Source organism: Acinonyx jubatus, chromosome B3, assembly GCF_027475565.1.
Source record: "Acinonyx jubatus isolate Ajub_Pintada_27869175 chromosome B3, VMU_Ajub_asm_v1.0, whole genome shotgun sequence".
NCBI lineage: Eukaryota > Metazoa > Chordata > Mammalia > Carnivora > Felidae > Acinonyx > Acinonyx jubatus.
In genome coordinates this window covers 119041572-119064654 of record NC_069386.1, presented here as the reverse complement: position 1 = coordinate 119064654, position 23083 = coordinate 119041572, and the positions used below count along the sequence as shown (strand labels likewise).

General features: G+C 54.1%; 1 protein-coding gene across 6 annotated transcripts in view; it reads right to left on the bottom strand.

The window, feature by feature from the left end:
• Nucleotides 1-14112: 14112 nt before the first annotated feature.
• ESRRB (estrogen related receptor beta) overlaps nt 14113-23083 on the bottom strand; it is a 170881-nt gene continuing 161910 nt past the window's right edge. For all 6 annotated transcript variants that reach the window (XM_027066226.2, XM_053224754.1, XM_053224757.1 and 3 more), the window contains exons 6-7: nt 21519-21788; nt 14113-15669 (exon numbers count right to left, since the gene is read on the bottom strand). In XM_027066226.2, the coding sequence (XP_026922027.1) occupies nt 15425-15669; nt 21519-21788 (515 nt within the window). In that variant the 3' untranslated portion in view covers nt 14113-15424. The remainder of the gene's footprint in view (nt 15670-21518; nt 21789-23083) is intronic.

Sequence of the window (23083 nt, the reverse complement as noted above, 5' to 3'; positions counted from 1 at the left end):
CAAACAACTGGGACCCATTATTGTAAGTGCTATGATAAGTAAAGGCACAGGTGCTGTGGGAACATAAGACCTAGACTGAGAAGTCTGGGCTGGCTTCTTGAAGGAGATGACGCTTGAAGATCCTGAGGAGTAAGGAGGAGGGAGACAGAAGAGGAAAGGGAAAGGCATTTCAAGCAGCAGGTATGGCATGTGCAAAAGCCCAGAGGCAAGAGGCTTTCGGGAAAAGAATAAAATATGGCTGGCATGTAGGGTATGGAATATAATTGGTAAGAGATGATGTTGGAGAGGCAGGCAGAGGCCAAGTCATGAAAGTACTTTTCTGCCATTCTGGACTGCGGACTTCACTCTGTGTACAGCCAGAAGACATCAGACATGGAGCTGCATTTTGGAGAGCCCTTTGGCTGTTACATGGAAAAAAAAAATCACTTAGCTGGGACGAGACCAGAGTCCGGGAGAACAGTTAGGAGATGACGGCGGACAGTAGGTCAGGTGAGAGATACTGGTGGCCTGACCCAGGCAGTAGCAATGGCAATGTGCGACGGGAGACAGAAATGGGTAGCTTTAAGCTACCTGTCAAGTGGGTAGGATTGGTTGACCAGTGGCACAGGGTAAGCCCGTTGTGAAAGAAGGGCCACAACTCTTTTTGTGCAGGTCTGCTCTGTGTTGTCTGCTTTATTTTCTAGAACAAGGCAGGGGATAAAATTATTATTTAATCTGTCAGGACTTCCTATTTGCTGGCGGTGCCCTAGACATTTCTGCGCCTAGAGAACCTCACTGCCTCGTGACAGGTCCTCACGCAGTCATGCTGTGCAGGGACAGGGCTAGGCTGCAGCAGTTATGGGGGGCAGGTTCTAGACTTCCTTGCACAGGTGCTGTCCAACTTCATTTATCCCAGATCCACCTTCACAAAGTTCCCCAAACCCACGTCCCACTTATACTGTTATTTCCCTAATGTCTTCGTGGAAGCCAACTCGCTCTTCTAGCCCTATGCATCTACTTTAGTTTCTTCCCAAGAAAAATACCTGTAGATCATATATTTGGATACACCAGTGACATGTCATCTAACATACATTGAAATAAAACAAAATGGAATTTAAAAGTAAAAATGTTTAAATGTCCAAGTGCCACCAGAAAACATCTTGCAACCATACCTTGAGAAACACGGTCCTATAAGGAAGGGCCTAGATAAGTCCAAAGTGGTGATTTTTTTTTTTTTTTTCCAGACTTACTCCCTACATGGCCAGATGACTCCCTTCAGCATTGTTCTACTCAAATCGTTTCGGCAAAGATGCAGTCCCTGGCCTAGCTCTAGTTCAGGTTCTGTCCAGCTGCCCAAGGCTGCAGACATTCAACAATACAGGTGCTAAGGGCTTCCTGGGGGCAAGGCCCACTCTGCAAACCCAAGGAGGGCACGGCTGGCTGCTGCTTTGCTGACTCGTTAAATGCTCTTGGACGGTATTCAGTCAAGGGCAGTTGCTGAGGTTTTGTGCCCTGCTGATTTACCTGGCCCCATGCTGAGACAGGGAGCATCATTCAGGTCGCAGGGGTACCCACGTTTGGGCGTGGGCCTGGAGGAATTCACTTGGCATGAAGTGCCAGGAGTCACTGACCTATATGGCATGCTCTCGGCGGGCCTCGAAGTTCTGTTCCCCGAGAGCTTCCCAATTGTGGGACATGTGCCTTTTTCTCTCAGGAGGCAGGCAGTGAAGCTCAGCGAGGTTACTCCCTATTTCTCTATTAAAAGGCTCCTTAGAGGGCGCCTGGTGGCTCAGTTGGTTGGGCGTCTGACTTCCATTCAGGTCATGATTTCTCAACTCGTGGGTTCGAGTCCTCGCGTGGGGCTCTGGTGCTGATAGTTCAGAGCCTGGAACATGCTTCAGATCCTGTGTCTCTCTCCCTGTCTCTCTCTCTCTCTGTGCTCCTCCCCCATTCACACTCTGCCTTTCTCCCTCTCAAAAATAAAATAAACATTAAAAAAAAAAAAGACTTCTTAGGAGTCAAGAGGCAGCTTCACTGACAAGTTGACCTGTGTCCTCTGCAGTCTCTTTCTGATCCTGGATTCAGGATTCTAACAATCTATCCTTGCAAGCTCCAGGCACTAATCCTGGAGAAAAGGGGATTTTCTTACAGCAGCACTGGAGAGTTTGCAGAACTAGGGAGGAGATGGGCAATGCGACTTCAGGTGGGGCAGGAACCTGAGCAGATAGGTAGGGGGAACCACAGCAGGTTCCTTAGGGTGCTGCCCTCATGTGACCCTGTCTCAGAGTCTGATTGACTGAGCTCAGATCCTGGTCCCGCCCCTTGTGGGGGGAGGACAGCATGGTTGAGGGGGCCCGGGGGAAAGGGAACAGAGAAGTGGGGTGCTGTTATTATAAAGAGAAAAAAGGAATGCTAAATTGAGAAAATCCAGATGTCCATTTCCAAGTTGCATGAGGTACAACAGAATGAGAAAACTAGAAGGTGACTTAAGGCTCATTTACTCAATCCAACAAGTTGGAAATTAGGAAATCAAGACCCAGAGAGGTTACATAACTTGCTCGGGGTCCCTGGCTCTCTCCGTGGCAAACTGGGCCCCAAATCCAGACTTTCAGTGCAAGGCTTCTACTTCACACTGTGTGGACAAAGACAGAAAATGTGTGGCAGTTAAGTCTCTGAGATCTTATCACCCTCAGCAGGTATGTTTCCGTCTGCTCATTCTTAGGGCGCCTTTACTTTAATATTTAGTGCTCTATAAAAGAGGGCAGGACAAATGCCCCACAACGTAAATGGAAGGCAACACCATCTAGTTGACCCCAGGCATGGAAGAGTCCAGTAGGGTCACATGAGACCACTACTGCCCTAGGAAGGGGACACTGAGGAGGACAGATGGCTCAGGTTGACTTCCTGCCTTCTCGCTAACCCCAGGATACCCATCGCCCCCAGTTGCAGAAGGCACCCCAAGGAAGATGAATTGGGCTGTTGACTGAGCAGAAGGAGACCAGGAGCCTGTGCCTCTTCCAAAAGCAAGGCACTGCCTGGTGCCTGCATCTTGGAATGTGCTGGCTTCATTGCTCTGACAGCATGAAGGATGTTTGGTTTTGTTCCCAGCGCTGTTATCATTTATCATCCTTTTGTAAAAGCTGGCACCCTCCACCTGTCCCCTCTTCCTTCTTACTCCCTCCCAACCCCCACCTCCAATCCAATCTCCCCATTCTGCCTGGACCCCCTGCCACTGAGGGGAGCCCTCTCGCATTTACCCCAGAGAGAACGCTCCCGTATTGGTTCCTAGAAGCCCAAGAGACACCCCCAATTGAATTCAACTCAAACATTTGCTGAGCAATTCCTGTGAGCACTGTAATGGGCCTTAGATGGTGAAAGACAAGTCCCTGACTTCAGGCACCTCGCATTCCAGTAAGGAAATCACGATGAAGTCCCCGGCATGCACAGGGAGTGAGGGAGGAGAGCCACACGTCTGGAAAGTCTGGGAAAGGCAGCACCAAGAGCCTTTCAAAGAGCAGAGGCAGCTGGGTGGAGGATGTTGGAAGACGGAAGGCAAGGATAGAGACTGAGTGGGGAAGAAAGCAGCAAATGCATCGAATATCTTTGGGAAAAGATGGCTGAGAACCCAAAGAAGAGATGAAGTCCCAGCCAGAAGAGGGACTGTCCTATGTGAGCTGGTTTGAAGGTCGGGGAGGAGGAACCGGTGGAATGAATGCGCAAGGTTGAGGATCCGAGAGAGAGGAAATAACTGATGGTGCAAAGGCCCAAAAGCGGCTGGTGAGGCAGGGCCAAGACAGGCTGGCCACGGAGGGAAACACCCGATTTCAAGAAATAAGAAAACATCTTATTTCAAGGGCAAAGGAAAGGAAGAATTGGTATGTGACCATGGCGGGGGTGGGCGGTGGGGGGGGGGGCAACTTGGTGGTAGAAGGAAGAAAGTAGTGGCTGCATCTTCGTAGTGAATCAGGAGGTGATGTCACCTTCTAAGGATGGGCTTGGTTTGAGGCGTTAAGAATGCTGGAAGCTGGACTATCCGCTGAGGATAAAATAAAAATGTAGATGAAAATATAAAATAAAAATTCTGAGCAATAGAAGAGCTGTTTAACATTAGGGCTGCTTGCTGCAGAGATTCATTTTCACCCCCTGGGCCTTTGCACATGCTGTTTCCTCTACTGGGAGCGTGCTGCCAGCCATTCTTTACACGGTTAGCATGGGCTCATCTTTCAGATCTGGCTTTAAGGTTGCCTCTTCAGAGCAGCCTTCCCCACCCCATTCTTCTCCATCTCAGTTCCTTTATCCCTTTCTAGCGCTCACGCTTGTAATTACTTTATTAGCTGCTGCTGCTTTTTCTTAAATACGTCTCACCCGACTTGTACGACTTGTACGTAAGCCCCAGGGGAGCAGAGACCACACCTGTCTGGTTCACTACTGTATCCTCAGTGTCTAGCCATGGGCCAGACACATAGCAGGGACTCAACAGATACCTGTTGAGCACAGGAATGAATATCAAAGAACGTGTGTTTGCTAAAGGAGCTAACAGCCAGGCTGAGGGGGGGCTCCCCAGGGTGGAAGTCTGCAGGCAGAAGCTAAGGAGATTTGGGAGTGCAAGAAACTTATTGGTGGTGAGAGGTAGGGGGTGATCTGTGAAAGATAAAAGAGACAAAATCATAGCTTGTGGCCCAGAAGGCGAACCGGGATGGAGTTGGGGAGGGGGGGAGTGGGGGGGGGTAGAACTGGGTAGAAACAAAAGGAAAGCGGAGGTAGGCTCAACTCAGGAGTCAGGGATTAGATGTTTGCAGAAAATAGAATGGGTTGTTCAGGATGCGGGCGGGCCACAGTTTGCAAATAAAAATACAGGGCACCCGGCGAAGTTCAAATTTCGACAACAAATTATCCCATGTAATATTTGGGACGTGCGTATACTACGAGATCGTTCCTTGTTTATCTGACATTCAGATTTAAGTGGCCATCTTAGATTTTTTTCTGGGACTCCTACCAGGATGATAAGTTTCTGTCACTGAAGGTGTCCAAGCCGAGTCTGGAACACCACACAGAAGGCTCTGGTCTGGTGGGTGGGCTTGGGTTTAAGAGCACCCCCCCCCCGCCGCCGGCATTCAATTTCTGCAGTCTCCCTGGGGCGGAATGTTCAGGCAAGGAGCGTCCTCCTGGCTCCCCAAGAGGATTGAATTCTCTGTCCCCGGGCCTGGCAGCTCCTTGTTGCGAGCTCTGTCTTTCTGTGGCCTGCATCCCACACCCCACACCCCGCATCCCTGAGCAGCCTGGGGAGGGGGGCTGTGGTGCAGGTGGCCGAGCTCATCCCTACCGCTGGGCTGGGTGCAGATGGGGACCCACTGACCCGACCCCGGGGCTGGGCTCCTGCCCCCACTGCCCCTCACCAAGCCCCTCTCCTGGGTGGCTAGCGGTCACCCGCCCCTGCGCTGCTCCCTCGGCCTGCCATCATCACACACACTCGATTAGGGGATGGGATCGAGTGACTTACAGGGGCTCCTTCTCCCCAGGGTCGGCATTTGCATAGGGTGATGGATGCAGAGATGTCATCTAAACACATCTGCACTTTGCATTTTAAACAAAGCAATTTCCAGAGGAGGCTGGGGGAGCTTTGTCTCCTTCCAGGAACATTTCCTCTGAGCCAAATTCTCTTTCCTTTTGGCCGGCACTTTCCACATCTGTCCCGGCTCGGTCCCTCTCCTACTGGCCTCCTGCTCATTCCCGGCATCCCACCCCACCCCACCCCCACAGTAGTGACCCCAGTGTGGAACAGGGGGTGGAGGTTGCACGTTCCGTAGGATGAAGAAGGACGTAGGTCCCTGGCCAGGGCCAAACAGAGATCGCCTGGCCCCCTCTTCTGTGCCTGACACCGGCACTCCCCCACCACCCCCCCACCCCCGCCCCGCCAGGCCCACCCTGCAGGAGACCGGTGACTTGGAGAGTAACCTTAGCCAGGACCAACCACCTGTGCAACATGATTTGAAAGACACAAAATACCTGCTCCACCTCTCCCCCCCCCCCCTCCGCCCCCCGTCCACCTCCTCCTCCCAAGATGCAAGCTAAGGGTCGCCCCTAATGTCCTCAGTGTTCTGTCTGGGGACACAGGATTCCTTCTCGAAGCTCTGACCTCTGATACCCTACAGCTGAGACCTTTCCTCTCAAGGAGTCTAAGCCTTCTCCCCCAGAGACCCTTAATGTGGATGATAAAAATGTCACCATAATATTGGTCCACAATGTGAGGCTGAATTTTTTTTTTTTTCCTCCAAAGACAAGCAGGAAAGAGTAAGGCAGGAAGTCCCTGGAATCTTGTCCCCAGTAACATGGTCTGAGGGCCAGCAGTGTCATGCCAGCTCAGTCACTTACAAGGGGCATGAGCTGGGGTGAAGTCTAACCCCCAGGGCTCCCTGCCATGGCGCATTTAAGCAGCAGCACACATGAGAATCCCACCACACACGCCTGCTCGTGTTCCCTCCTTCCCTTCCCGTTCAGCAGCAAGTATTAGCGAGCTGACCTGGATGGACAACAGGCTGTCCTTGGCAGGGGTGAAGGCGGACATCTGGCCCTGTGAGGCTGTGGGGTTCGGGTGGGGGGAGGGGAGGGAAGGGAATGGGAAGGGAAGGGAATGGCCACGTGTTGCGTATCAATGGACACCGTGTGTCGGGCCCTTTAGATGGCTGGTCTGAGATACGGCATGGCAGTTAAGAGAGGGGACTTTGAGCCTGTACAGGTCTGGATTCGAATCTGAGCTCTATGACTTGGGGGCATGGTGGTTAAGCTTTCTGAAGCTTTAGGCTCCCATAAAATGAAGACCGCAGCGTTTACGTCAAACGCTTGCGAATGGAACTGGACGATATGTGTTAAGCGTCAGGGATATAGCTAGCATCCCGCTAATGTAACCTTTTAGCCTCTTTTGCAGGGTGTGATCGGCCCCACTGTGCAGATGGGAAGGGAGGTGGCGGGCCCAGGCCCACACTGTCAGTAAGGGCAGAGCAGGGACTTCTGAGCCGAGGCCAGTCTGACTCCAAAGCTCATGCTTGGCCAGGTAGCCAATCCGCTGAGGACAGAAAGCTTGAACCAGTGCATCTCAGTGGGAGACAGACCTGACGATGTTCCTCCCTCACTTACAACGCTGCCAGAGTTTCCCCTTTGTTCTGAGACAGAGAGCAATGTCCTGAATAAGGCTGACCAAGCCCAGTGCAGTCCGGTCCCTCTGCCTCTCCTCTGCCACCCACCAACCAATCGGACGGTCTTTTCTTCCCGTCTCTTGAGCAAGCCCCTCTGTCTCTTTCTGTCTGGGCCTGGGCCCGGACAGCTTCTTCTTTCCCTGAAACACCCCCCACGGCCTCCCCTGGCTCCCTCCGTTTCTTCAGATCTCAGCCTCCACCTGCTTCTGCAGGACGATTGCCGTGGCCAACCCTCCCCCATCAAAAGGCTGCGTCGCTTCCCTGTTACGACTCCTGCTCCCATAAGTTGCTGAAAGTCTGTGTAAGCCGCTAGTTCAAAGTTTATCTTCTCCACGAAAGCAGGAGCCCTCGCCACGCTCCCCAGATCTCGCCCCCCTGCCAGGTGATGAACGAATGAAAAAAGAGAGCTGGCCGAAGTGACCGGAATCCATCAGGGAAAACGAGGGCAGCACACCCTGGATGGGGAAAGAGTCGCCGCTCGGTGTCTGCTGAAATAAGACTTCACGGCAACTGCCAGCCTGTGAGCCTGGCGGTGGGTCCCCACAAGGGCACGTCCTGATTCTGTGGAACTGCCATGTGCCTGGCAGAGCCTGAGGGCAGGGGAAGGACGGCTCCCTGAGATTCCAGGAGCCTCTGTTCTTGGGGAGCTAAGTGAATCTGTACCGGAGACAGAAGAAAATATCCGAGGTGGTGAGGTTTTCCGTCTTCCTCCACGGCCCCCACCCCACCCCTGTGCGAGAGAGGAGATTTCGCCTCTTGGATCTGCTTTTGGCTCCTCTCTAGCTTGTGCAGAAGAATGGAAGGAAGCTGGAGAGGCTTGGCGGGGCCAGCCTAGGTAGTGAAGAGAAGAACCCAGGAGAGGAGGGCTGAGAAGGGGTGTCTGGGAGGCTGAGCTGGGGAGGCTGGGGCGATTCGGAGGTGCGCAAGAGAGCTTTGCGGGGGCGGCTCTGCATGGGAGAGGAGAGGGGAGAAAGAGGTGTCTGACGAAGTGTCGCAATGCGTTACTAATGTGACACCCCGCGGATGGCGTGGACAACGCTGAAGGTAAAAATGTGGCTCCATTCTGGTTATTTTGTGGCTTGCTGGACTGTTTCTTTGGCAGTGACCGGGCGCTGGGGCTCTGTCCAGGACTTGCATTTAATGGGGGGCCTTGGGAATGGGCCCGGGTTGGAAGGGCAGTCCATGTGGCCGCTGGATCCTTCTCAAGTCTTCCTGGGAGCCTGGCCGCCCCCACCCCCCCTTCTGCCCTCTACTGGCCTCGCTCCAAACTTGATCATGTCTGCCTGTGGGAAGAGTGGACGGGAGGGCCTGGCTGTCCCTGTTCTCCACAGGGGGGTTGGGGAGAGACTCTGCAGCATCCAAGTGAGAGGCCCAGTGCCTTCCCTTTGCCTTGTGACAGCTGCCAAAGGGATCTTTGCACAGATGGGCTGGGCGTTTGGCTGACAACGGAGGGAATGTCTGCAGAAGTGAGACCAATTTCCCAGAAAAACTAAATAGGAGAAAAGGTCTCTAAAGACTCCTCCCCGCTAGAGAGGAAGGCTGGCTTCTGACCACCAGACCCTGGGGTCTGAATAACTGAGCCACGGGCCCTCCAGCCCAGCCGGGCTAGGAAAGGAAGTAATGAGAAAATGCACGGAAGGAGATGAATGTGGGGACAGTCGTGGGCGTGGGCCACGGGGGATGAGGAGGAGGTGAATACAGAGTCACCTTTGTTCTTAGCACCCCTAAACGGGGAGCACACAGGTCTGCCAGAGGGGTCCCCGGGAAGCCACAGGTGCTTCCCCAAACCTCAAGTTTCTCTGTAAAAGGAGACGGATTGTGACCTGACCGCTGAGGGACGGTAGGAGCAGGCGCTCCCCTCTTGGGCTCGCTTGGATCTGAACAGGAGCCACTCATGGAGGGCATGGATGTTTGCCCTGGATGCATGTGCTGGGGTCAGAGGGAGACCAGGCGGGACAGAGATGGGAGCGGGAAGAGCTTAGTAATATGAGTGGAAACGCCCAAATTCTGTTCTGTGGAACCCTGAGTGTTTTTATCTTGATGCCCAGAATGTGTGTAAATCAGGATTTTTCAGCCTCAGACAGTCCTTCGTTGTGAGGGCCGTCCTGTGCCCTGTGGAGCGTCCCTGGCCTCCACCCACTAGATGCCAGGAGCACCCCCAGTGGGACATCTCCAGACACTGCCAAGTGTGCCCTGGGGGCACAGTCACCCCATTTGAGAACCGGTGGTCCAAATCAAGAAAGCACCTGTGTACCTTCCAGGCTAGCGCCCCACACTGTTCTTGAGGATCGAGGGCAAGGTTAGAGTCTAGGCTCATTTCTCTCAACTGTCAAATGATAACGTAAAAAGGTGACCGCTGAGCCCCTTCTGCTCCAAAAGCCTGTCTCCAAGCTGAGTTTTACCGCCTCTGAGGCTAGAAAGCAACAGAGGGGGTTGGCTGGGTATGAGAAGGAATTCACGGCTGGTAAAGATCTTCAGGGTGAACATCTATTACCAACGAAGTTCATTCCCTGATCCCTACCTGGCCGACCCTATGGCCTGTCGCCTTCTTGGCATCTCCCCCTGGACATTCAGTAGCATCTCAAACTTAGTGTGGTTGGTTCTCCCACCCGGCCCCCAGACTCTGGCCTTCTGGGGCCTTCTCTGGGTCTTTCCACCTCAGCGGATGACAACCCTTCTCTTCCAGCTGCTCGGGCCAGAATCTTTGAGATTGCTCAGGTGTCTTCTCATTCTTTCACATCCCACTTCCAACGTGTCAGTGAATCCTAGTGGCCTCCAATTGGGGCCAGGACCCAAGGGCTTACTACCTGTTCTCCTCTGACTCTGGTCCAAACCAGTCACCTCCTCAGTGGTCTCTGAGTTAGTCTTGCACCCTGGCCCTCCTACAGCTTGTCAATACAGCAGGCAAAGGCTCCTGTTGAGACGTGCAATCGTGTGTCCCTTTATTCAAAATCTTCCACTTACAGTGAAAGCCTCACTTCCTATGGCCTCATGTCCCTACATGACTTGCCCCACTCGCTCCACTTCAGCCACACTTGTTTCCTTGATGTTCACTGAACACACCTGGCACAGTGCTACCTCAGGGCCTTTGCACATGCTGGTCCTGCTGCTTGGAGAGCTTTTTCTCCAGACACCCACATTGGCCCTCACTTTCAATAAATGTAACATTCTCTCTGAGGCTTCTCTGACCATTCCTTTTAAAATTATATCCTACCTCCCCATCCCTGATCCCCCATACCCTGCTTTTCCCCTCCTAGAACTTACCTATGTAATTTGCTTTATTGTGCTCATTCTCTCTCTTCCTCCCACTAGACTGTGTGCCTAGAACAGTGCCTGGCACAGGCCAGACCCTCATTAGATCTTTGTTGAACGAATGAATGAGTGAGTGAATGACCTTTAGTTGTGTTTCCCCCTTTCACTTTTTTGGTAACAAAAAGGGGAGAATATTCGGAGAGTGGATGAAGAGACAGAAAGCTATCAATGAAGTTTAAGTCTTTTTGAAAATGAGCTATTAGCTAGTCTGATCACAATTACCTGTACAAACTAGTACAGAAAATCCTAAAATACAGATGTCCAGTCTTTCTGTTTCGGTTACGTTATCTGATGTTATGGTTCTCTTTCCTGATTATTAAGGTGGCAGCTGTGTGTGTGTGTGTGCACACGCACGTATACATGTGCCAGAGGTAATGAGGGTAAATTGGGAAATTACCTAAAAATAATCTACAAACTGGGTAGTTTCATTCCCACAAAACATCCTCTTAATACGTTTCGTGCAGAAGGCTTGCTAAGTATGGAGTTCAAAGACTGCTCTGTGAATGTGATCTTCCAAGAGCTTCAGGAAAACTTACAAATAGCTCAAAGTTGACCAGAGGCTGGGCTGTCCATGTACGTGAATTCTGTGGGCGCCATGGTTGGTTGGTTGTAGTCCAGTCTTCCAAGCCAACCCTTTCTGTATAGCAGCTGGACAGTTACATGGGACTAGTCCTCCCCGATGGTCACAGTGGTCCCTTTAGGGATAAGCAAAAAGCCACTGGGGTCTAGAACAAAGCTATTTTCCATGGTTGTAAGAAGAGATGTTCCTTCTCTCCCTACAATGTGAAGATAAAAAGCTGGCAGCCTTCTTGCTACTATGCAAGAGGCCGAGGACAAAGCAGACAGCAGAGGGCGGAACTAAGAGGAGCAGAGCCATGGCCCTATTGACTTTGTGAACCTCTGGATCAAACCCTACCTGATGCTTGCCCCACTTCTAGACCTCACATAAATCCAAGACAATCCATTAAGCTGATATAAACTGGGCTGTCTTTTACTTGCAGTGAAAGGCACCCTGATAAGGTGTTCTTTTTTTCGGGCCATCCCCTCTGCTTCTCACTGGTCCCGAGTGTGGATGACACATGGGCCCTCTGTGCGGTCAGCACTATGCGCCTGCATTTCAGGATCCTAAGGCATTGAACGGTTTTTGGTTCCCATACATGTGATGTTCCATTTCTCTGGCATAGGTGAAGATTAGAGTGCTTCACATTAATGTCAAAATATAAAAAGTAGCAGGGGGCTTCTCAGAGCTGTAGCCTACTTCTCAAGTTGCCTTCCTGAAGTTTTGCTGCTGAACATGCTAAAATGACTACTTGAACGCCCAGAAAACTCTGAGGCTGGGCTGGTGCTCCCAGCAGCCAGGCTTAGCCATCGGCCATTGGCCTGAGGGCAATGCTGTCCGGGGGACAGCAAGCCCGGAAAGGTAACGTGAAGAAACTCTCCAATGGGCTGTTCCTTATTTATTAGATTCCAGATACATGGGACCAGGACGGAAGAATCCTAGCGCATTTGATTTACATGGGGTGGGTGGGGGCTTGGGGGAGAACACGTACAGAGGCGGAAATGCGTACAGGTGGACAATGCCATGAGGGACTACCATTTTAAAAAATATATACATCTTAAGCCATTCCAGCCTTTTAATCATTATTCGAAAATAAAACATTCTTTCCACATAGTGCTTTTCTTTGGTGCTGTTCCGTGGGCATGGGCCCCTCTGTCTTCTTGTCACCAGTTTGTCACTGCTCCCCCCCACCCTTGACTTCTCCCATCTGCACAGGGGGAGGACAGAGTCTGGAGGAGGGGAGAGTCTGGAGGAGGGAAGGGTGGCCCCTGACACAGAGGCGGGTGCAGATTCTGGGTCCTAAAGCCCTGCCTGGCCTCCCAACCGATGCCCCCTCTGGTCTCGAGATCCTCCTACTTGGTTTCTTCAATTGTGGCCTGGGAAACAATCCAAGTTTCCCGTGTGCAAAACCTGGGTGCCACTACCAAGGTTCACATCGTGACAAAAAACAGTCTAGAAGCTTTAAAAGGGTCAGGACACGGGGACCAAACAAAACCCAGCCAATACCACCTTCTCCGTGGTTGGATTTTTCACATTTTATTTCTTGGTTCATTTCAATGACCTGTATCATGAGAATACAAGTGGGAAGGGTGATTTCCTCTTTACAGATTTTCCAGGAACAGCAGATTTGGGGGCAAACTTGAGTTCCATCAAGTACCCCATCTGGGGTATGGGGCATCCTAAACTCTCCTCACTTCAGCATCCCCCACCAAGTCAGGGCCCCCCCCCCCCACCGCCTCCCACGGAGGCCCCAAAGCTGGCAAGGCCTCCAGCTAAGAAGCTGGCCTAGACTTTTTCTCTGAATGCCCGTTGGTACACACCAGGGCCTTTCCCACCGGACGAGTTCCCGTCGGACCACTTCCTGTCGCCACTGGGGCTCAAGTGTGAGAGCAGTGCACACCTCGCCGACACAGAGCCCCCGGGACCACCAGCTCCCCTCGCTGCTAGAGAGAGGCTCTAGAGGCAGGACCCTTGCAGGGGCACCAGATCCATCCCAACATCCACCCACCCCAAACCAGTTGTACCGTTAGCTGAGATCCTTCCCCCTAAAAAGGATGGGCAGCAAACCCCAGCTGGGGCGCAGCCCCCTGCCGTGGCGGACCGCTCAGGTCATTGTGCTTGAGCAGGAAGGGACACCCGGGTGACGAGATGCCACCCTCAGCCCCACCTCCTCAAGCACACAGCACGATGAAAGGCTAGGGGAGGCACCCACGGAGCAGACCCCAACTTCTCTCACCGTGAGGTCCCTCGGGTTCGGACCTTAGGGTGTGGTTGTCAGACTTGGGTCTTTGCCCGGGTCCCTTGATGCTGAGGTGCGGGTGTGTCCACCCAGATTGGGACTTCCCAGAGACCTAGGGATGAAGCATCTCGGACGATCATTACAATGCTGTCCCGTGGCTTTGGCCTTGGATTCCCCACCGGCTAACAGGAGAGGAGCGCACGTCACTGGGCCATGAGGCCTCCTGGAACCCATGGTATTTTCTACATGAGGACATCAGACAGCCACTCTGCAGCTGCTGGGTCTCGGCCAGCCCTCCCGCCTGGGGTGACCTCAGCACGTCCCAGCACAGAAATTCAGGAGCGTCTGATGTGGAGAACACAGCCGGAGCCGCCTTACGCGGAGAGCTACGGGGCTTGGGAGCGAGCACCCGGCCCCCGCGGTGTCCCAGTGATGGGTGAGCCATCCCGCCTGCCTGTGCACGTGTGCGTTCCCCACAAGTGTCCCCGGTAGGGCTGCCCCGAACCCTGCTTCACAAGGCAGCTGCGTAGGAGGGGCTTTTCCCATCACGCTGAACCCTCCCCCCCCCCCACTCCATCCTTGGGGGATCCTCTGAGCAGCCACCCGCTAACCCGTGTGCAAGCACACGAGGTGCTCAGGGCTGCCCTGAGCGGGTTACAACCGACTTTTGAGGCCACTCACAGAAATCAGAAGACAGACCGTCCCCATCTGCCTGGGACTGAGGGGTTTCCCAGGACACGGCCTTCAGTGCTAAAACCAGGAATGTTCAGGGCCAACCAGGGTGGTTGGTCAGTCTACACAGCAGCCAGGAAAACCAGGGGCTCCTACACAGCAGCCAGGAAGACCGGGGGCTCCCGCCAGAGAGCTGGGCCTTCTCAGTGTCCCCAGGGACCTACGTCGCACCTTAGTCCAGGGTGACAGGAGCACCCCTCCTGTGGCACTGATTCGCCCAACCCTTTGGAATGCAGGGAACGGGGAGTCCTGGTGTCCACTGTCCCCAGAAGCCAGGACGTAGCAGGCAGGCTGGCAACCTCCCCTGAGCTCCCTGTCTTTGGGGATCCCCTGCCTGCTTACTTCTAGGCCTTTCTGTGTTCAGCAAAGATTGGTTCGAGCCTCCCCCATCTTGCCCCAATCCTCCCAGGACCGCCAGCCTGAAATCAGTGCCCAGGGTGCCCTCAGATGGGGCCAGGTCCCTACACTCCCTGCCTTGCCACAGGCCCACCTGCTCCAGATCTGCCCTGAAGGCTGAAAGGGCGGGAGGTGAGAAGCAGGCAAGAAGCAGGAGCTCTGGGGAGTATCGCCTGGGCCCTGCTCTTTTCTGAGCCAGTGCGGTTCCCAGCTGTGGACCCGGAAGTCACCTTGGCTGGCTGAACCCACTGAGTGAGCTCTGAGGTAGGGGCAGGAAGTAGCAGGGATTTCCCGGGACAGGAGGAGGGCCCCAGCACAGCGGGGACAGGCAGGTGGGAGCACACAAGGGCGTGTGCCCGGGAAAACGCATGAACTCTGCCAGTTGCTCCCTCCACGGCGAGTCCCTAACGGGAGCGGAGTGTGCCAAACTGAGAGGAAGGACGGAGGGTGGGAGCCATCTGGGTCTGGACCGGGGAAGGTACGCAGCCTCCTGAGGGGCCCCAGAGAACCTCAGAGTAGGCGGAGCCTCTGGAAGAAAGCACCTGCCGTCTGGGGAGGGAAAACTTCCAGGTGGCGCCTAGCCTGGGCCGGGGGCGTCCTAGGCACTGAGCACCGGCCGCCCAGTCCACGAGGTGGGGAGGGGGGGTGGGGAGGGGGTAGGAAATACGCTGCTGTCTCTTGGTGGTTTGGTGGGAAAGGCGGGGCTTCCTCCACGGTCTCTAGTCTCAAGGGAGTCAGCCCTGGCCCGGGCGTCAGCACTGCCCGTGGAGAAGGAAAAACATACCAGAGAAAAAGCCAGTCACAGGTGAGCCCACGCCCTGCCCTCCCATCCCTGTTCCCCGGCCCCGCTGCACCCAGGACTCTGCACGCAGCCGGGAGGCGAGAAGCCCCTTCCTCGGGGACTGCTCGTGGCCATGATACAGGGCTTGAAGGTCAAGGCTGGTGGCTGTGGAGGTCTCCGCGTCGGGTCGGTCGGTCTGTCCGCGGGTGGGAGTCGGTCCATGTGCCGGGCCATCAGACCTTGGCCTCCAGCATCTCCAGGAAGAGTTTGTGCATGGGCACCTTGCCCTGCAGTTTGATGCTGTAGAAGTGCTGCACGGCCTTGGCAGCCGTCTGCCGCAGCAGGGGCAGCGTCAGCAGCAGCTTGCCCGTCCTCCGCGGCTCCTCGTGGCGCTGGCTCAGCTCGTAGTCCTGCAGAGCCTCGTGCAGCAGGTCCTGGAGCTTCTGCACTGCCTCCAGATCCTCGATGTACATGGAATCTGTGGGCACAGGGCTCGTGTCAGCGGGTGTGGCCGGACGCCCCGGGGGATGGGCTCCACCCTGGGGCCCCTGGGCCTCTGCGGGGTGGCCTTCCAAATCCTCGCTCTACAAAGAAGGAGACTTAAGGCTCACAGAGCATAAGCGGCCAGCCCGAGGTCACGGAGGCCAATGACACAGCGGAGGCTTGGACCCCGGGAGCGATCTGTATCTAGGAAGGTCATCTCTCGAGAAACCACCAGGAGGTGGCGGCGGAGACCCTGAAGGACTTGAATGTGAGCCGACCCGTCACTGCCCTGGAGGTGCCAGGAGGATTCTGGAGCCAGCCTGGTGGGTTGGAATCCTGCGTCCGTCACTTGCCAAGCTGTGTGACTTTAGGCAAGTCATTTAACTTCTCTGTGCCCTGTTTTTCTCATTCGTTAAATGACGTAACAGCCATACCTACCTCAAGAGGTTGAATGACTTAATACAGGTCAAGGGCTGAAAACAGTTCCTGTCCCGAAGGAAATGCCCAGCCGGGGGCATCATCACCAGCTCATCTTCAGGGACATCACTAACCTGACAGAATGCCGGGTACGGAATCCACACACAGAGAAAGGGGCTGGGCTCTGCGTGGAGGTGCCCTGTGCTGGGGGACCGAGATGGCCTGGCCGGATGCATGGGGCACAGTGACGGAGGGTGCCGTGGGGAGCTCTCCAAAAATCCTGAGGAGGGCTTTGGATTCAGGCAGGCACTGGGGGTTCAAACGAAAGTTACCTAAATCCCAGCAGGGCAGGTGCTGACAGCTGGGTTACAGCGGGGTCGGGGCTGAAGCAAAGGCAACGTACTGGAACTCATTCCCCAGCCTCAGGGAAAACACCCAGCCTTCTTCAGACACTCCTTAAAGCTCTCGAGCCACCACACTGAACCGCAGTGTCTGATGCCTGCCAGAGGCGGGAAGCAAGGGTGCATCTGGGTCAAGTGAGCCGAAGGCTCTGGGGAGGCTGCCAGGAAGGCAGGGCGAGGCCCCAGAGTTCCTCAAGAGAGCAGGGCGATTCCTGTGCGTGCTGGGTTAGTTTAGGTACCAGACTGCCGAGGGCAGCTGCTCCAACTGGCTGACCCCAGTGACTCCTTCTGACCTTCTGGATCCACACTCAGCCCATGCCTCCAGGGTCCTGCCTTCTCTTGGGAGAAAAGCAGAATGAGGAAGGCGAGAGTCTCAAGTCCTAGACGCTGTGTTATTTGGGCCAAGTTAGGCTCTCTGACACTGTTTCTTCATCTGTAAAATGGAGCAAATACCTCCTACCTCATAGGGTCGTGGTGAGGGTTAAAAGAGATAGCACATTACCAGGCACTTAGAAACCGCCTAATAAACGTAATACCATCATCACGGTGAGGACTCAGCCAGGGGGCAAGTGCCTTTAGTGCACTGGGGCGTTACTGGCCTCATACCCTCCACCTTGTTGGAGCAGCGAGGACTCCTCCTCCACTTGGAAATGGAGCATGGCTCCATTCCTACACTCTCAGCTGTTTCCAGAATGTGCACTTGAGATGCGCTGGTCCCTGTAAGGCTGGGACGTGGCCATCCAGACTCCCTGCCTCCCGCCAGCTTCCTCTCCCCATCCCCCCACCCTCCCCAAGGAGGCCAAAATCGACAGCTGCCTTCGACCAAAAATGAAATAAAATAACATTGCAAGATTAATTTCTCTGCAATCCATCAGTGAGTCTGTATCGATGGCATTGATAAACTGTTAATTACAAAATCAATGGCTATGAATTTTTTCTGCTGTCAAGGAGCCTTGGAGATGGGACTTGGGGTGAAAGATGGCCGGCAGGCTCCTGAGGGGCTGTGGTTTGGGGGCCCCGGCCTGTCTCTGATGTGCGTCACTCTTCTGCCTGGAGCCAGCCCCCGAGCCCCATGTGAGTGGTCCCATCCCATGCCCTCAGCCTGAGCAGTGGCACCGTGGGCCACCACCAGGACCACTCCAGCCACCTCCTGGCACCTGTCTCTCCTCCAGCTAACACACTGTTTGGGGGATTTTCCTACCTTGCTGTACAACCTTTCATGGCTCCCTGGACCGACCCTATTGCAACCCAATCCCTTCCTACCCGCTTCCTAGCCCTAGAGCCTCTGGTCTGACCCCAACCTACTTTTCTGGCCTTACTCATAGCAGGCCTAGGCTTTCCCCCATTTCCTGCCCACAGCTGACTGCTCGACTATGCAGCCAGGGCTGTGAGCATCACAAACTCCTCCTTCTCTGTTCTGAACTGCTTGGACCGGCACGTAAGCCACAGGATGGCCTGGGAGGTGCCACCGGGCCAGAAGCGCAGGTTCCTGGAACTTCATCTCCCATGACATGACAGTGCGTACTCAGGCGAAGCTTGATCCAGCTGAATCTCCTGATGGGCTCCTGTCACTAAACCACTGTCAGTCCCCAGGTGCTGTGTGTGCATGTGTGCTTATGTGTGTGCCTGCGTGTGCACATCTGCATGTGTGTGCACGCGTGTGTGTCGTATTTGTGAACATGCGTATGAGTGCATGTGTCTGTATGCATGCATGCGTGTTCGTGTGTGTGTAACTGTATGTGCATGTATGTGTACCTAAGCCTGTGTGTATGTCTGTGTGTGCACGTGTGTCCATACATGTATGTGTGCATGTGTGTGCGCATGTGTATGCATCTGTATTTGCACGCACATGTATGTGTGCATGAGTGTATGCATGTGTGTGTGCATGTATGTGTGTGCACGTGTAGGTGTATTTGCATGCATGCCTGTCTTCACACGCACGTGTATGTCTCTGAGCCTGTGTGTGTGCACGCACGTGCCTGTGAGATCAGGACGAGAGCTGAGCTACGGAGCCATCTGAACGCCGTCACGGCCTGACGTTGAGGGGTGGCATAGACATGACAGCGGCACCCCACCTCTTCACCCTCCTCCTCCCCGCATGGGCCAGCCCGAGCTCGAGGTCAGGGATGAAGTGTCAGGAGAGTCTAAAAGCAAAGACGTGCCCTCCAAGGCCCGGCAGCCTTGCGGGCCTCGCTGTCCCCACGCTGTGTCCCCTGCGTTCACCGAGTCCCCTCCGCCCACACAGACCCCCAGCCCCCTGCAATGGCTGGCTGAGGTGCTTCCCTCTCAGTAGGTGGCACAGGCTCACGAGGGGTGGGACCACTGTGTACAGTAGGGACCGGCGGGGGGGGGGAGGGGGAGCGGGGGCTGTCACTGCCCATTTGTCAAATCTATAGACCCACAAAACACAAAGAGTAAAACCTGGATGGCAACCAGGGACTTTTGTTAATAATAATGTATCAATACTGGCTCATTAATTGTAACAAATTGCCACACCAATACAAGACGTGAACGACAGAGGAACCCGTGTGGGGGTGGGGGATGAGGGTGAGATGGGTGCCCACACCGTAGTGCCACCTGCTCAGTCGTTCTGGAAATTGAAAACTACTTTTAAAAAACCCAACAGCCCCGGCATTCTCTAACAAAGAACACACTACCATTTTGGAATCTTAATACGTAAACGGTCTGGACGCCTGGGTGGCTCAGCCGGTTAAGCGTCCGACTCTTGTTTTCGGCTGAGGTCATGATCTCATGGTTCACGGGATCGAGCCCTGAGTCAGACTCTGCGCGGACAGCACAGAGCCTGCTTGGGATTCTCTCTCACCTCTCTCTCTCTCTCTGCCCGTCCCCGCCCCCACTTGCCTACTTCTCTCTCTCAAAATAAATATTAAAAACAAATTTTTAAAAGATGTATAGTTTATGTATTGAAGCATGTAAAAGTTTAATCATTCTCTTGCATTTGTTTATTAATAAAAGGGAGTTGCACTAAAGGAAATGCTTCCCTCTCTGCACTAGATCAGGATCCCCAAAAGCAGAGCCCAAGACCAGGGTCTGGGTGCACAGATTTTCTGGAGGGTGTGCTCTCAGGAGAAAGGGAGGAAGGGAGGCAGGACAGGGTAAGGGTGGGAACAAGCAAGGTGAGGACGTGGCCTCTGCTTTGGCCTGATCCACTAGGGCTCTGATCTCGCCCTGCCAAGAGTCCAGCCTTCTGTTCCCCTGTGTGGGTTGCCATTAGTTGATGGTGCCAAGGTGCCTGACTCTCCGGGCACGGCGGGTGATGGCAGATCTTGGCCGAGGGGGCAGCTGTGAGCTATCAGCAGCACAACTCAACAGCTGGGGCAGGGGAGCACGAGCCCAGTAAAGGGGGGCTGAGCAGGGCAGTGGCAGCACCCCTGCATTCTCTCTGAAAACATTTGTTAGGGGGGCCACGGTCTCGGTTCGCCAGGGACTGAGGTTTCCCGGGACGCGGGACTTACTAAAAGCCGAAGCGTATCCCTGCAAACCGGTCGCTTACCCTGTTTGTACCGTCTCCGCCTGGGAACCAGCTGTCCCTCTTCCCTGTGCGGATACACTCTGTTTCCTCTAATATTAATAATAATGATAATAATTAATATTTATTGAACATTTGCTCTAGGCCAGGCACTGGTCTAAGTGCTGTATCTTCAGTCGGTCATTCAAGACCAAAGTGCTTGGAGAAGGTACTGGAATGTCCCCATTGTACACACAAGGACAGGGCTAAGGAAGGTTGCCAACCTGCCCAGGCCACACTGCTACTAAGTGTCAGAGCTAAAATTTGAACTTGGGTCCATGTGACCAGACTTGAGCAAGGCACACACACTGCCCTGGGGAACTGTGTGTGCCTGCCTGACAGTCTCTCTTTAGGACAGGGAGCCTGATTTTCTCCTGCATTCTCCACCCCCTGCCTGGCACAGTACCCCGCATACGGTGGGTGCTCCCCAAGTGTGGACACAGATGACAGTCCAGCTCGCTCACCTGCATCACGAGCGCCCAGCCCCCGTCCCCAGAGATTCCAGCCAGGAGCTGCAAGGGGCTGAAGGAAGGGAGGCGAAGCCTCCTTTTTAAAGAGTTTTATTTTACTTTTATTTATTTTTTATTTTTGAGAGCAAGCGAGCGTGCACAAGCTGAGGAGGGGGAGAGGGAGAGGGAGAGAGAGAATCCCAAGCAGGCCCCCTGCCCAGTGCGGAGCCCGACACGGGGCTCGATCTCACGACCCTGAGATCATTGACCCGAGCCAAAATCAAGAGTGGGACGTGAAGCCCTCCTTCTTAACGACAGACCAGACCACTCAGCTGGGAAGGTTTTCTCTCTCTTGTGCCTGAGCGATCTGACTGGAAGATTCAAGGAGTGGCTATGAGCTGGGGGTTGATTTTGCAAGGACAGGGCCTTGGTTTGAGTCCTAGCTCTGACACCCTTTGACAGTGTGGCCCTGGGCAATTTTCTCCAAGCCTCAGTTCCCCCGTCTATAAAATGGGGTAAAAATCATGAGACCCTTGCTCACAGGGTTGTTAAGAATTAAGTAAGTTCACAGCTAATTTATTTAGCAGGTTCAACGCTTACTGTAAGCCCAGCATGTTGTGAGTGTAACATAATGATGTACAAATAAACCCCCTCCACTGTCTGGTGGGGGAGGGACTCTGTATTGTTCCCCTTTTACTGATAAAGAATAGGAGGCACAGAGGGAAGCGACTTGCCCAAGTAGCAGAAGCAGGATTTGACTCTCAGTGACTGTAGAGCCTCTGTCCTTAACCGGTGTGCTGGGCTAGATAGCAGAGGCTCAGTTCGTAGAACGCCCTGCAAATCAAGGGCTCAGGAAGCACCTATCGCGGGCCAACCCCTTTTAGCTCCAGGCCAACCCCTTGCACAACCTTTGGTGACAAGAACCTCGGGCATCTTCACGCCACCCTGCCTCTCACGGTGGCCCCGCTCACGAGCTCCGGGGCTGTGCCCCCCGGGGCCCAAGAAGACCTCCGGAATGTCCCACCGTGGGGCCCATGCCCGCCCTTACCTGAGTTGGCCAGAGCCAGGGCCTTGAGTGTCACAAACTCCTCCTTCTCCACCTTGAGCTTCTTGTACCTGCGCACCAGCTGCAGGATGGCCCGGTAGAGCTCCAGCAGCCCCGCGAGGCGGGAGTGTTCCTCGTCCATGATGTAGTCCTCAGCATACACCAGCTTGTCCTCGTAGGGCAGCGAGCGGTACACGATGCCCAGGATGAGGATCTCCATCCAGGCGCTCTGCAGCAGGCTCATCTGGTCCCCGAGAGAGAGGTTCGAGAAGCCTGCGGAAAGAGGGGGCAAGGAGGGCAGCAGCAGTCAGGAGGGCTGGCTGGAGGAGGTGGTCCCGGGCCCCGATCCTGCCCCTCCCTCCGTACCTGCTGAACTCCTCGTCCTTCCCTTGGCCAGTGAGTCAGACGGGGAATTCACGGAAAAGACTTATGTAATGAGAGCTCGGTCAATGTTGACAATTGTTATTATCACCCTTGTTGTTAGTTCTGTGCTATTTTCAAATGTCTGGAGAGGTTTTTTTTGGTTAATTAAATGTGTTTGTAATTGAAGGGGTTTTTAAATTCATAATAGGATCAAAAGGCGGCAGTACTGGGTCCCCTTCCCTCTGGGGACTTTCCAGATCCTTCTCTCTGCTCAACCAGGGGACATTTTGGCGTTTAACGTTGCACAGTCTCAGCTGTGTGTGCCGACCCAGGGGCCCAACCGGGAGAGAGGACTCAGCTGTTCCCAGCCAGTGACCCCCTACTGACCACAGCCCGGGCTGCTAAGAGCTCAAGAGCCCCCAGGGTCAGGGGGCACTTTCTCACAGAGCAGCCTCTCCTCCAGGGGTCAGACCCCTGCCGTCCTGGCCATCACTCTCCACCTAACGATGACCCTAGCCGTCCTGCATTCCGAGAGCTTAGAATCATGGGAGTTTCCCCCTCCCTGCTAGTAAGGAGGCTGACCCCAGCGCAAAAGGAGGTCGGGATGGGGATGGCTCCTGAATTATGACATGGTCTTGTCCAATGTGCTTGGGAGATTGCCTGGGCCTGAACTCTGACTCCCCATTTCCTAGCTGCAGGCTGACCGTGTGAAAGTTGTAACTGCCCCAAACCTCAGCATCCCCTTCTGTGAAATGGGTATAACTGTTAACACCTGCTTCAGACTCTCCACGAGGTCTGAATAAGACAACGATTATGGGACATACAACATGTTCACTGAGCTCGTACTATTGCTATTAACGATGAGATGAAAAGTCTTCATGTGCAAAATGAGAAGTGTCTGGAATTGCTTTATACATGTACTTAACTCAGGCATGGGACAATGAACATCTTTTTTTTTTTTTTTTTTAAACTCTTGCCCATCGCGGGGCTCCAACTCACAAACTGTGAGATGATGACCTGAGCCAAAACCAAGAAGCAGATGCTTAACCAACGGAGCCAGGCATCCCGGAACAATTAACATTTTGATCTGAGAGGAGGGTAGAGAAGAAGGAGCAGGAGGAGGAGGAGGAGGAGGAAGAGGAAGGAGAAGGGAGGGAGGGAAGAAGTTGATTTTTAAACTTCTCGGTCACTAAACACAAGGTGGT